Source organism: Rutilus rutilus (assembly GCF_951802725.1).
Source record: "Rutilus rutilus genome assembly, chromosome: 2".
NCBI lineage: Eukaryota > Metazoa > Chordata > Actinopteri > Cypriniformes > Leuciscidae > Rutilus > Rutilus rutilus.
The window spans coordinates 59,338,419-59,352,771 of NC_140210.1; the positions used below are offsets into that span (position 1 = coordinate 59,338,419).

A 14,353-nucleotide genomic window follows, 5' to 3' on the forward strand; every position below is an offset into this window, starting at 1 on the left:
CAGGTAAATATGAAATTAATTTTTAACTCTTGTATTATTGAGACAAATAACAATATTTAATTAAAATATATTATTTTAATTTGAAAACACAGTGCATTTAGTTGTTGTTTCTAGTTTGAGTTGAGAAATAGGCTACAAATTTCAGCATTATCACTAATCTGTGGGTGCATTTTACTTGAGAAATAAGCAAGTTAACTCATGAAACCATTTGTTTACTATATCGCAATCGCAATATTGACCTCAATAATCATAATATGACATTTTCCCCAAATCGTGCAGCCCTACTTTTCAGAAAAAATTATTTTGTATCATTGTTGTGAACTAGTCATTCAGCTTTTGATCAATAGTGATTGGCATGTTAAATCCCACACCTGGTGGGCCACCTGTGTGTGTGTGTTCCTTTGGAGGGTGTGGTTGTCAGGTAGGGGAGGGGGGCCCATGAGTTTACGTGCCCAGGGGCCCCTGGGGGTACTAATCCAGCCTTGGTGTTGATATAGTCACAGTTATCATTTAAAGACGTGGGTGTCGTCTCTCATCGTCTCGTCTTAGTCAGGGAAAAAAAGGTCGTCAACGAACATTTTTCGTCAAAGTTTTCGTTAACGAAATTAACACTGTTTTAAATCTCATCTTAAGACTTATTTATTCACCTTGGCTTTTAACCCCCTGGGGTCGGCAAATGCGCCGACGCGTTTTGCTCGATTTTTTTCACATAGCAGTAAAATAGACTTAAAATACTCCGTTATTTATGGTCATACAGACTTAAGAAATATGAAAAAATAAACTGTTAAAGGGATACTTCACAGCTGGAAAGATGAATGTGTATTTAAAATAGGTCATTTATGTAGAAGAAATGTGAAGAAATTTTTGAATTTGGAGCTTTCTAGACTGAGAAAAGCCAGAAAATGTATTTTTGGCTTATGTGGATGAAAGACAACAACTCCCAGAATGCACTTGCTTCGCTGCCCTAGGAGGCCACTCCCAAGCCACCCCTACCGGTAAGAGAGCGCAGTTGAAAACAACAAGGTTAGGCTACGAGTGAGTCTCCGTGACGAGTTTGCCCGTGATTTCGAGATCGCCCAAAATGTCCGGGATTCGGCTTTTGCGTTCTACAGTCGCCATTCATCATGTTTACTGTGGCGAGCAGGACGAGGCGGAGGGCCGTGGGAGAACGGCGCGAGGCCGGTGGCGTCATTACTGAGACGCATCGGTCTCGTATCTCTCACGGAGGTGCGGGAATTTTCTTAGCAATGTTAAAACGCACATCAACCGATCACTTGTTTAGCGTTCATGTAAACACTACATTCAGATTACCAATCGGAATGAATTCAGTTAGATTGAAACAAAAGGTGTGCATGTAAACAATGAATGGCGACCGCAGAAAGCAAAGCCGAATCCCGGACATTTTGGACGATCTCGACGTCTGGGAAAAAGAGGATGGTAACCCCTAATACTCAGCTTTCTCCTACTACTCAGCTTTCTCCACAGAACAAGATCCTGCTAGCTTAGCTTCCAAAGAAAGACTGCTGACACTATGTGTACATTCTGTGAGTGAGATCCCACCCTCTATGGGCGGGTTGAGAACATGCGGAACAGCCCCTCCTACTGGCTGTAGTCTTTAGCCTCTGGCCAGAAAATCCTCAGATGACGCAAAATGACGATTTTTGCGTCATCGGAGGATTTTTTCCAGACAAAAAATACATAAATCTCTCGTCTCAGGGGGATATGAGGGTGGAAAGCACAGTAATTCGAGAATACTACAGGTTTTCTACTCATACAAAGCTTAATGCTAAATCCTGAAGTATCCCTTTAAATGTCAACTTTTTTATGTATCCACGCGAATACTAGTCACACAGGCATGAGCTATATATTTTTATAATCATTTAATTGTCTACTTTTAAATTATTTAATTCAAAACTAAAATGAATATTCTCTGTTTATGTAATCTGTATGAAAATAGAGAGATGTCAGTCGTTCTCATTACAGCTCATCACAACTCATTATCTGCTAATCTGAACACGCCCACGGAGAGCGTGCACTATTCAAACGCAAATGATCTGAGGCAATACATGCAAATCTGTCAACGCCCACATCAGCTGGATAAAACACACCAAGTTTTTATTTAGATTAGTGTACTTTATGTTGCGAGTTGTGAGGAATAATTCTATTGTAATAATAATCCTTGAAAATTTACCTCAGAAGTGCTGGTTTATTTTCATTCCGAGGAGCAACGGATCCAGCTGAGGATTGTGAATAGTAAGTTCTTTATTCTTAAGTGCTTTGTTCTAATCACAATATGGAATAGTGTCTGTAAACTGCAAAAAGACTGTTAAAATTTGAAAAAAGACTGTTATGAATTGCGTTTCTGTGTGTGAATGAATTAACAGCTTTTACCAAACTATATTGCTATACTGAGATGAGTAAAAATCGACTGAACTATGTTGAAATAAAATGTCTTCGTATAAGCAACGTATTAAACATTTATATGCCCTAATATATCATAAAAACGACAGACCTATGTTACAGATGAAATTCGATTTTCGACAATATTTCGTTGACTAGTATTGGATAGATTAGGCTTTAAAATTTTTACTGTAAAATAGACTACTGCCACATCAAAATAAGCTTTTGTTCACCAATTTATCCTCATATGTTAAATATGTAAGTTTGTTTTGTCAAAAATAAAGTCATCAACTAAGATGTTATTATAGTGTTTGTTCCAAGGTAGGCTAGTGAATCCTTAAAAAAGAATTTGGAAAAGAATCCAGGTCCAGGCACTCAGTAGGATGAAAAAGTTAAAAAGCCTTTATTATTTAAAAGGGCTAAAGCATTAAAACACTAACGCGTATCGGCCCACTGGCCTTCATCAGGGTGTTGGTAACAAACAAACAAACAGAATCAAGCCATACTTATAGTTGCATTGATTTCAGGTGTGCCACTCTGGCACTTGCAACACAATTTCTTTGCCACTAGAGGCAATAGTTCAGGTAATGTCTAATACCAGAGGTTAAACCAAACAAGACCAAATGAGACATCTCCAAGTGGAAGAACAGGAGTGACACTACTGCAAACATCCAGTGTACTCCACACAATATGCACCAAAAGTCAATAAACCAGTTACACATCATAATTCTTAATTCATAGTCAAGATGGTTCTAAAACAACATGAATAGTTTACAAAAATGGCAATTGAGTCTATTACATTCAAAAACTAGTCATCATTTATGAACAGCAATATACTGTCCCTATAGAGACACAACAATTATAAAAAGGGTGAAAGGTCAAAACCTTCATTGAGACCTGGATGACTATTGGCCCTCAAGGAATAGATCCAGTATGTCTCCCTCTGTTTAAGACGTTTGATTATATCCCAACCCCTGGCATCAAGGCGAATAGCCTCAATGCCCACTACTTGTAAGGTCGAATCCCTCCCATGTTCTGCGTCTATATAATGTTTGGCCATTGGATAATTCATATTTCCAGTCCGGATGGCATACCTATGCTCAGCTACCCTGTCTCTCAGTCTCCTTTTAGTGAGGCCTATGTAAAAGCAGCCACAAGTACACTCTAATCGATAGACAACATGGGTAGTATTGCAATTTATAAAAATCAAGCGTAGCGTTAGTTCTGGAGGGTCACGTTAGTCAAGCTCGCATCAGCTGACCCTCAGCTGATCCACATCTACCTATAGGAATACGACGCCTATCACCGTATATATATATATATATAAGCTCCTTCAGTATTATGAGCAACTATCGCGTTTCTCAGGAGCGAATTACCCTCCTCCATCCCCAGCTCCTCCTCTCGCCCAGTCAGGATTTGGCTTTCTGATTCCCCTTGAATCAGAATAAATTATCGAATAATGTTGTACTTTAAAATCTTGAATTAAATATATTTGCAAACTTTCATGTTGGTTCTGTTCACTTTACCCCAAGGGGGGTTATTGCTGCTCTCCCTGCTCTTATCCATGCTAGGCTGCATGGATGCGCAGGGAGTTCTCGACCAGAACGGAACCATACCGCCAATCCAAACTGTATGCTAATTGTCAATCATATTTGACGATAGTGGTCCTGACAGAACTGTTAATAGTGTAAGTCTTATTACTGAAAACATCCATAAATGTAGCAGTTTTAGCCATATTCTCACAATAATTACAATTACCACAAGGAAAGTTTCCCTTAGTTTGACGAAGCCAAGTTTCACGTTTAGGAGCAGGGAGGTAAATAATAAAAGCTTTTAAATAATAAAGGCTTTTTAACTTTTGCATCCTACTGAGTGCCTGGACCTGGGTTTTTTTCCAAATTCGTTTTTATGAACATTTAACCCTTCCATGAGCACCAGAGGATACAAGGGATACCAGCAGCGCTCCAGTTCCCTTTTGTCTAGTCTTATAATGAATCCTTAACTTTGAAATACGTATGATAAAATGTATACTTTATTTTTTACAGAGAAAGATTACACTTGAAATATTGTTAGAATTTTAATTGTTGCTGTAATTGTAACCTTTTTAATAAAAACTATATTTACAAGGTAGATGTAAACAAAATCTTAAAAGGTCAATATAATTAAATACAATTAAAGCCTTCTCTTTAAATTATATGTATTGTGTTTTATTTGTGACAAATTTGGGGAGAGGACACATATTCTGAAACTTTCTGAAAATACAATATGAAAGACTCATTATGCAGCTCATTATGCGGGTCACTGTCTTCTCAGGTGTGAACCACATTATTATTCATGATCATTCACGCCCCCATGCATATTGCCTTTCCAAACAAAAAGTGTCCTATAAAATTTAAATCAATGTATTGTTTTATGTGAATGATTAGGCAGGATGATTTTCAGATCATTTTGAAACAAAAACTCTAGGCGACAACATCCATTAGTCAAAAGTCGCGTGGACACATATTTAGTATGTGTTTTGTGGCCTTATTTCAGAAACTTTCATTTTTTGTTTTTTTCAATAACCATGCATAAACATTATTCTCTCAAAAATACAAACATGCACATACATGTTGCTCACATATTATGGTAGCCCTGTTTGTGCTAAATAGAGTGTAATTACACCTTTGCCATTAATATGTTTATAAGCAACTGTAAAAAGCACAAATGTCAGGGCATGTCAGAACATCTCAAGGGCCCCAAAAACCCATTAGAGGGTTAACACTCTGTAGTTTGTCTTCCTGGATTTCTCTTTTATTCTATTGAGTGCTTTTTGGCTTGTCTGGTATTTATGTATGTATTTTGGATTTATTTTTGTGTTTCTTTTATTCCTTGTAAAGCACTTTGGTCAACTTCAGTTGAATGAACCGAATAAATGATTGATTGATTTAAACACTCACAGAGCTTTTCTGCAGTTGACCACAGCTGGTACCAGTCTTCTTCTACCCTCATCTGATGTGTTGTATTTCTTGAGGTTCAGCTCATCCAGCGCCTCCTCTGAGATCTGAAGCATGTAGGAGATTGTTGAGCAGTGAGACGGAGAGAGTTTCTCCACTGAGTGTTTGTCTGATTTCACAAACTCCTGAATCTCTCTGGCCAGAGTCTGATCTTTCACTTCCAGCAGACAGAGGAACAGATTGATGGATTGATCAGCTGAGAGACGATTAATATTCCGCTTATCTTTGATCTTGTCTTTAATGTCCTGTGTGATTCTCCTCATGCTCTCTGAGCTGTTCTCTGTGTGTGTCAGTAGATCCTGTAAGAGTCTCTGATTGGACTCCAGTGAGACGCCCAGCAGGAACCGCAGGAACAGATCCAGCCGTCCATTCTCACTCCAGAGGGCTTTATCTACTGCTGATCTTAGTAGATCATACAGAGAGTCTTCATCAGACATGAATTCACCCAGAAGCTGCAGTGGTTCCTCGTTCTTCATTAAATAGCAGTAAAACACATAGAAAGCAGCGAGAAACTCCTGAACGCTCAGATGAATGAAGCTATAGACTTTCCTCTGATGAATCACAGATTCCTCCTTAAAGATCTCAGTGCAAATCCCAGAATGCACTGAGGCGTCAGTGACGTCTATGCTGCTCTCAATCAGGTCCTTCTCATAGAACATCACATTGCCCTTCATCAGCTGATGGAAAGCCACTTCAGCAAGTTTCAGGATCACTTCTCTGTTGGACTGCAGGAGTTTCTCTGGATCTCTCTCTTCATACTTCTGATTCCTCATGTTGATCTGAATCAGCAGGAAGTGGATGTACATTTCAGTCAGAGTTTGAGGGATTTCTGCACTCAGATCTTCTTCCAGGAGCTTCTGAAGCACAGTGGAGGAGATCCAGCAGAAGACGGGTATGTGGCACATGATGTGGAGGCTTCTTGCTCTTCTGATGTGTGAGATGATTCTGCTGGCTTGATGCTCGTCACTGATTCTCTTCCTGAAATATTCCTCCTTCTGAGGCTCATTGAATCCCTGAATATCTGTCAGACGGTGGATGTATTTGGAGGGGATCTGATTGGCTGCTGCTGGTCTGGAGGTGATCCAGATGAGAGCCGAGGGAAGCAGATCTCCTTTCATGAGCTTTGACATCAACACACCCACTGATGAAGTCTCAGTCACATCAGAAACTTCCTGAGCGTCTGAAAACATCAGTGTGATTCTGCTTTCATCCAGACCATCAAAGATGAACACAACTTTACACTCCTCATAAATCTTTGAGTCCAGATCTTGAAGTTCAGGATGAAAGTCCAGCAGAAGTCTGTGAAGACTGTACTGATGATCTCGGATCAAGTTCAGCTCTCGAAATGGAAGCACAAACATGAAATCTACATCCTGATTGTCTTTTCCCTCGGCCCAGTCCAGAATGAACTTCTGCACAGAGACGGTTTTCCCGATTCCAGCGATGCCTTTAGTGAGAACAGTCTTGATCTGCTCTTTCTCCTCGCGTCCTGGTTCAGGAGAGGCTTTAAAGATGTCATTGCAGTAGATTGGAGTGTCTTGTGAGTGTTGTGTTCTGGCTGTTTTCTCCATCTGTAAAACCTCATGTTCTTCATTCACTCCTTCTCTCTCTCCCTCTATGATGTAGAGCTGTGTGTAGATCCTGTTCAGGAGGGTTTCATTCTCTTGGAGTTTCAGTCCCTCAAATAATCTCTCATACTTGTTCTTCATGCTGGTTTTGTGTCTGTGTTTGACTCTCTGTAGTTCATCATTCACTGGTTGATCATATCTATTCAGGGACGCTGTAATGGTTGTGTTGTCTCGATCTACTCTGCTGAAATAACAACAACAAAAAAAAACAGATTAAAAATTATGTAAAATAAAGGATTTAAACGTATAAATAAAATTTAAATGTAAATGTCAATACAGATGGTCAATCTTTTAAGACATTAATTGTTAAGTTAATTTTCAAAAAGTTAAAAAATGTAAAGTCAAATTAACTTTCCATCACTGACCTTTTATCCCTAGATTTGAGGTGGAAAAAAAAACCCTAACATCTCTGTGTGAATTCAGTGTGTTTTTTACTCTTATTGAGCAGTTCATTCACCACTACATGTTTATACTCACCTAGGGTCAGAGGTCACTGCTTCATCACTGGGGTCAGAGGTCACTGCTTTATCACTGAATTCAGGAGGCTTATGCATTGATCCATCACTCTTCACAGACACACAGCTGGGATCTGGAGATGAAGATCTTCCACAGCTCTCTCGGTTCTCCATAATGAGAAACAGACTTCAGACCTGCGCATGGAAACACAGAGAACAATTACATTTTGACTATTCCAGCAAGGACCGTAAAAACAAACCCAGATTCTACACACAATGACTTTCTAGAGATGTCTGTGTGTTCAGACTGTAGTTGCAGCAGATTGTGGAGGATCCTTTTCTTCAGGAGTCTATAAAGTACTGGTTTACTGTGGAAGAACTGGTCTGACTGCACAAAGGCCAGATGTGAACCTCTGAGATGAAGTGGATCAGTGCTTCAGTCTCCATTACCCACCGTCAGTGTCTCACTGATGCTCTTGAGTCTCACTGAACGCTGAACTTCAACAGCAGGAGGAAAAGCCTGAATCTCTCTCTGTTCAGAAGGTTCATGTGTTTCTGCTGCTGTAGAGAGACTCACTGACAGCTTCTCTGTGTCAGAGCTCATATCACACTGACTGATCAGCACATTTGATCAATAACTCTCTGAACGCTTAGACATGGAGCCTGTTATATTTTTCTAATGCTTAATAGTTGCTCTCCCTCCACAATAATGAGCTTCAATGTATTCAAGTGATGCAGTTTAACAATCAGATACAATAATCACATCATTCCAAATTTGACAGTCATCGATTCCAATAGATTTATTATTTGTTTAAGTGTGATGATTGTGAGTGTTTCAGAAGTGTCAATGAACAGTGTGTTTCCCAAAATAAATTGTGAGGAACAGCAGCTAAAGGTTAAACAGAGTGAAGCTTGTAAAAGCGATGGCTATGTCTCAGTCTCTGTCTGGCATGAGTAAAATAATAATGCAAGTTACAGTGTGGTAAATAAAATAAAACGCATAAAAGAAACAAACAACAATGAATAAACTACAAAAATGGGAAAAATGACAATAATTAAAAGGCACAAAAGTGTCTATAAATAAACTGAATTACATTTATGGACTTTAATCTCAAAATGACATCAGGCCTAGTAGACTATTTCCTCACAAACCAGTGTCACTGACGAGGTGATTAAATCAAAATGAGAAACTAGCAGGGCTGAATCAATACATTTTCTAATCCTATAGTTGATATTGTAATGAAGCTTCAGGAGAGTGAGGATCCATTTGCAGTTTTATTATAATCTTGGTCGCACAATCAGGGTCAATCACCAGCAAACACAACAGTAGAGATAAGGCAACTCGTAATCCAGAAACAGGCATAAGGTCAGGGCAGGCAGCAAACTTACATAAATCAGTCCAGTGTAGAATATAGTCCAGGGCAGGTGCAAAGAATCAAGATGAGAATAGACAGTCCAAAAGTAATCCACAGGAAGACAACACATGGGAAGAAACGCTCAGAGTTGATCACCAGGGTAAATACAAAACTTTGCAATGAGGCAGAGTCTGAGAACACCTTTAAATAGTCCACTGATGAAGATCAGGTGCAAGGAAATCAATGCCAGGTATGTGGGAAATGTAGTGCAAATGGTTTAATATTCAGGAGAGGGTTCCCTCTGGTGGTGAGCAGGAGGAACCGCGGGAGTCTCATTTGTGACAGATATTACGATTCAGTTTTCAGCTCAAAGTGCAGCAGATTGACGAACTGTAGTGAACTGTTTTATTGTACTGAGTGTTCATATCTGGACACTCCTTTTACGTTTGATCCTGATAACACACCCTGTGTCACATGATCTCAGTGATCTAAAGTTAAAATGAAGTTTCATTTGTGAGTTTCAAACTTAGAGGGTAAAGCATATTCATAATAAATCTTTGAATCATAATTAATCTCATCATTAAACTTGAGCTTTTACAAATCATCCCCTTTCCTATAGACGAGCGGCAATAATGTGTTAGAAATGAAAATATAACGATCATGGGTGTCATAAAATGCAACATTTAATATTCAAATACTCAGCTTGTACGTATCTGTAAATTAATCTAAATTAACACAAAATAGCTATGCCTTGATATCATTACAATCCCGTTTAAACTAAATATTAAGTTAGAATTAATGATGCACATGAGAAACTATTACTATATGATAATATGAGATGACTTTAGAGGACTATAACTGAACTTACCGTGACGTGTGACAGTTCAGTGTCTGAAATGGTGTCTTCTCATCGATTAAGTTTAAGCAGTCTCTAGAAAAATATTAACTAAAAGCATTTATCCAGTTATATTATATCACGTGACAAAGCATGTTTCAAAGTTCAGAGGTGTCAGATGAACTGAAGTCTCCTCCTTCTGTTAATATTCAATCACACAGACCTGGTTGTGTGTTAAACCGGACATCTCAATAACCGACTCAATAATCTACCCCAACAATTTAATATTTAAAAAAAAATCAGTCTACACCTAAAACTTAACAGATTATATGGTTAAATTACCTCAGAAAAGCTCCTGTCAGAATCCATTTTCTTGATGTTTAACGTTTTTTGTGCGAGGGAGAATCTTGTGTCTCATGCGCCCATTCACCTTTAGCTGGAGTGTGTTGAGCGAGAGCACTGGCGCCGTCGCATGATTCAGGTGTACAGTTGTAGCCTACATAGTAAAGCGGTATATATAAATGTCTCATTCATACATTCAAATGAGGAAAACCAAAAGTTTAATTTAATTCATTCTTAATTTGCTAAGAAACAAATCCAAACACTGAACCAGAAATCATAATTTAAATAAATCATTTTAACAAAACCAACAGAAATTCTTCTAGTTTAACAGCATCTCACTGATATTGTATATCTCCTCACATAAAACCCCTTAAGAGTCCAAATGTGCTGCTGAGAATCAGAGGAACATCTTAATTTATCGCTCGTGTCTGTAATGACAAAACATGTCCAGGCCACAGTTCACTACCACATAACAAGAAAAACAAAGAAATTATATTTATAATGAGAAAATGAACCCTATTTTAGGACCATTAAGCGTTTTTACATGATGACTTTATTTTCGTGATGATGAAACTTACAAATGCTCATTATTGTAATGCAAATAATCTCCAAGATGTTTAAACACCAGATGTTTAGCTGTTGAGTTGCTCTTCTAATTCTTCTTCTCAATGATGATGTCAGATGCTATATTTCTCCCTGTACAGAATCTCCATCTGTTTCATGTCGGAGACAGTAAAGTTTGGAGATTAAAAGTGGGATTTCATCATATTTTATGTCACAATAATTGCTGAAACTTTTGTCATGATACTGAATTACATTACAAATACAGGTTGAAAAAGATAAAAAAAAATAACTTTGAACATTTAAATACAAATGAAAACAGTAAAGATTAAGAAAGAGATCAACAATAATATTTTTCAATATTTGACACATATTTTAGTTAGTTTTTTTATATTTAGTTTTGAACATGAGGGTGCGTAAACATTGACAGAACTTAATTTATGTGTGAACTGATTATATAAAGATACACACACACACACACACACACACACACACACACACACACACACTCACAGACACCCCTATAGATCATTATGAGGACTTTCCAAATGTGTCATGATTGTTATACTGAGCTAATGATATTTATTTCTCTTTCGCTGCATCAAGGACGCTTTGGGAACACCTCTGTGTGATTGCATCTGAAACCTGTGTGTGAACTCAGTCCAATTGCAGGAAGCTATGAAGCGTACGCAGAACAAACATTGTCAGCTTTTGTGCCTTCAACAAGCGCTCTTTGTGAAATTCTCTCTGTCTATTTATTGTTTGTTTGTCACAAGCACTATATATATATATAGTGCCATTAAACTCCTGTCTTGATATATATATATATAGACAGGAGTTTAATGGCAAGCAAACAGCAATTTGAATTGTGTATCTTCCTGCCCTCGCTACATTACGAGTGGGGATACATGCGATTTATGCATTGTTTGTTTGGGAGTAGAGCACTCATGTCAGCACCCGACATGTCTAGTTGATATTTTGCTGCACTTAATTTTGAGGAATTAAATGGTATATAAGGTACTGCAGCTGTTCAGATCCGAAGAGGTGAATGTGCTGAGCATCAAGTTGGGGGAGATTGAAGATTCCATTATAAACCATTTTTAATAAACCATTGTTCTGCATCTTTATTTAGCCATTTGTATTATAGGGACAGCTGGGATTCCCTCACAATGTAGGGATAGAAACCTGAACACACTTACATTATGAGGCCATTTTCAACACTGTAAGTGCTTTAAACCAGTAACCACACATGTTCAGTGTAACACCACATTAACCATGGTAAAATTACTTTAATGCCTGTCCATCCTCAAGTGCCTTATTTCTTGAACAACAGCAATATGATAAAAGGCAAAACAACAATGACATTCATGAGTAATAATCAGATCTCACCCTCTTCTTCAACAGGAATGAGTGCAGCTGTATGAAGAAGGATCCTGATGACTGAACACACTTCTCCCAACAATCTGCTGCTGAACACACAAACAACTGTAGAGATGACATTAGATTTCAGAAGAGCAGCACAGACACCATTAATAACTGAGAGAATGAAAAACACTAATGCCTCATATGACGGATCTGTTCTTTCACTCACTCTCTGTTCTTTCAATTCCCGAGATCCGATAGACACCATCTGTATGACGGGCTCAATCTCTAGACGACCTCTAGGGTTGCCAACGGTCCCGAAATGTTTTTTGAGCATATTATTCCCTCAGGTAGATTACATGTTTTCTTGCGTGGCTGGATTTTGGACTCATGAACAATAATCACGTTGTTTGCATTCGCCAAAATTGATTAGCCGAAATCAAAACGTGGACAGTGAAAGGAAATTACCGTTAGCGCGAGACGAGTCTGGCTTGAAGAGGAAGCGACCAGGCGGCAGAGGATTATGTTCGCAAATCAAACAATGATTTGTCTCAAAACATTGATTAAAGGAGAACTTGGTAACTTTTTTAACTTAATAAAACTGTCTAGAAATCATTTGGATGGTTAAACAACCTGTTCTGGTGATACTGGTGACTTTCCCCGCTCCCCCCAGCGTTCCCAGGCAGAAAACCAACCTTGCAACTTGGGGACTACCGTCCCGGCAAGATAGAAATTGGAAGTCTCGTGAGAAGCGAGAACTAGAACGAGAACGAGCGCGAAACACGAATTGCTTTACGGCAATTCGACATAAACACACACGCATGTATGATGTATTACCAGATTACCCACCTCGGTAGACATAGCTCCACACGATACAGTTGGCTTGCTCTGATCAAAACAAACGCACATGAGCAGCGGTAGAGAGGGGGAGGAGGCCGACGCAAGTGAGTTTTTTGCGACTGTGTTGTGAAATATACACCCCCCCACAGCTGTAGGGGGAGCTCGTGGGGAAAACACTAGAGTTCGCTAGAGTTACCGAGTTCTCCTTTAAAAAAAGCTGTGATTGGATTATGACAGGTGTCGGTGATCGCTTAAAGTGTTTTCCCCAGGATTCTTTGATGAATATAAAGTTCATAAGAGATTTATTTGAAATAGAAAGCTTTTATAACATTATACATGTCTTTACTGTCACTTTTGATTAATGTAATGCATCCTTGCTGAATAAAAGTAGGCAATTACTTTCTTTAATTTCTTTCCAAAAAAAAAAAATCTTACTAACCCCAGACTTTTGAACTGTAAGCCTAGTGTATAATGTTAAAAAAGCTTTCTATTTTAGATAAATGCTGTTATTTTGAACGATGGTTTGTTTGTAATGTGACATTTTTTTTTTATGTAAGACATTAAAATTCTTTTTAGAATTAAATTGTACATAAATAGGTTAAGCAATACAAATGTGTTTATGTCTGATAACCTTTTAAAACTGCAGACACTGAAATGACGTACACTGTGTGATACAGTACAAATATTTTGAGTGTCCCTCATTTTCCTATAAATAACCACGATTGTCCCGCATTTTCTTTTTCTGAAGTTGGCACCCTAACGAACCCCCCAATGAATGCACAAACACAAATGCTACTTTACTGCGGCTGTTAATATAATAAAACACCCTTTTTAGTGGTATTTCGCTGCAGGCATAACTGACCCACAGCGTGCAGTACACATTGCAACTCTGTGTTGCGTCATCTTAACAGACGTAACCCATATTAGCATCACAACACGTGAACACACTTGGCATGAAACATGACAATCATAATAATAAACAAACATAAACAAAAAGACATGCCTGTTGAATTAAATAAAACACCCTTTTTAGTGCAGGCATAACTGACCTAAATAAAATGTAAAATTAAATTAATCCGTGCCACAACAAGGGCCATATAACTAACAAAAGATATGTTAATACTAATTCAATGGTTAAAATATTAGCCAAACCAAATCACAAACATAAAATACTCGAAAAATTTTTTTTATTTTGCATTATAATCAAACTAATGTTACTGAACTGAGACGGAGCATGAATATACCCACCCACAGCGTGCAGTCCACATTGCTGCTGTGTTGTGCCATCTCCCAACTTACCGAACATTTTTTCCTGCAGTCCCCAAACAAACCACATGAGGGCACCACTACAACATGAAATTAACAACCGCTGCTGAATTCAGGAGGAATTCACAATAAAATACTAACTCTGTTATAATCCAAGAAAGACTAAATAAGGCCGAGTCTGAAACTACAGTCTCTACTGAGAATCAAAGCTTGTTGAGATTGAAACAAACACTCACTGATATCTGATGTCTTCCTTCCAGATGATTCTGTCTAATCTGAGGAGGATTCGTTACCATCAGAAATATTTCACACA

General features: G+C 38.3%; 1 protein-coding gene across 1 annotated transcript in view; it reads right to left on the reverse strand.

Annotated features, from left to right (window-relative positions):
• The window catches only part of LOC311286305 (NACHT, LRR and PYD domains-containing protein 1 homolog), a 31,611-nt gene extending 21,884 nt beyond the window's left edge, over window positions 1-9,727 (reverse strand). Inside the window, exons 1-3 of the mRNA XM_084402444.1 lie at window positions 9,703-9,727; window positions 7,502-7,674; window positions 5,340-7,208 (exon numbers count right to left, since the gene is read on the reverse strand). Coding sequence (XP_084258570.1) covers window positions 5,340-7,208; window positions 7,502-7,653 — 2,021 coding nt within the window. The 5' untranslated portion in view covers window positions 7,654-7,674; window positions 9,703-9,727. The remainder of the gene's footprint in view (window positions 1-5,339; window positions 7,209-7,501; window positions 7,675-9,702) is intronic.
• Window positions 9,728-14,353: the final 4,626 nt, after the last annotated feature.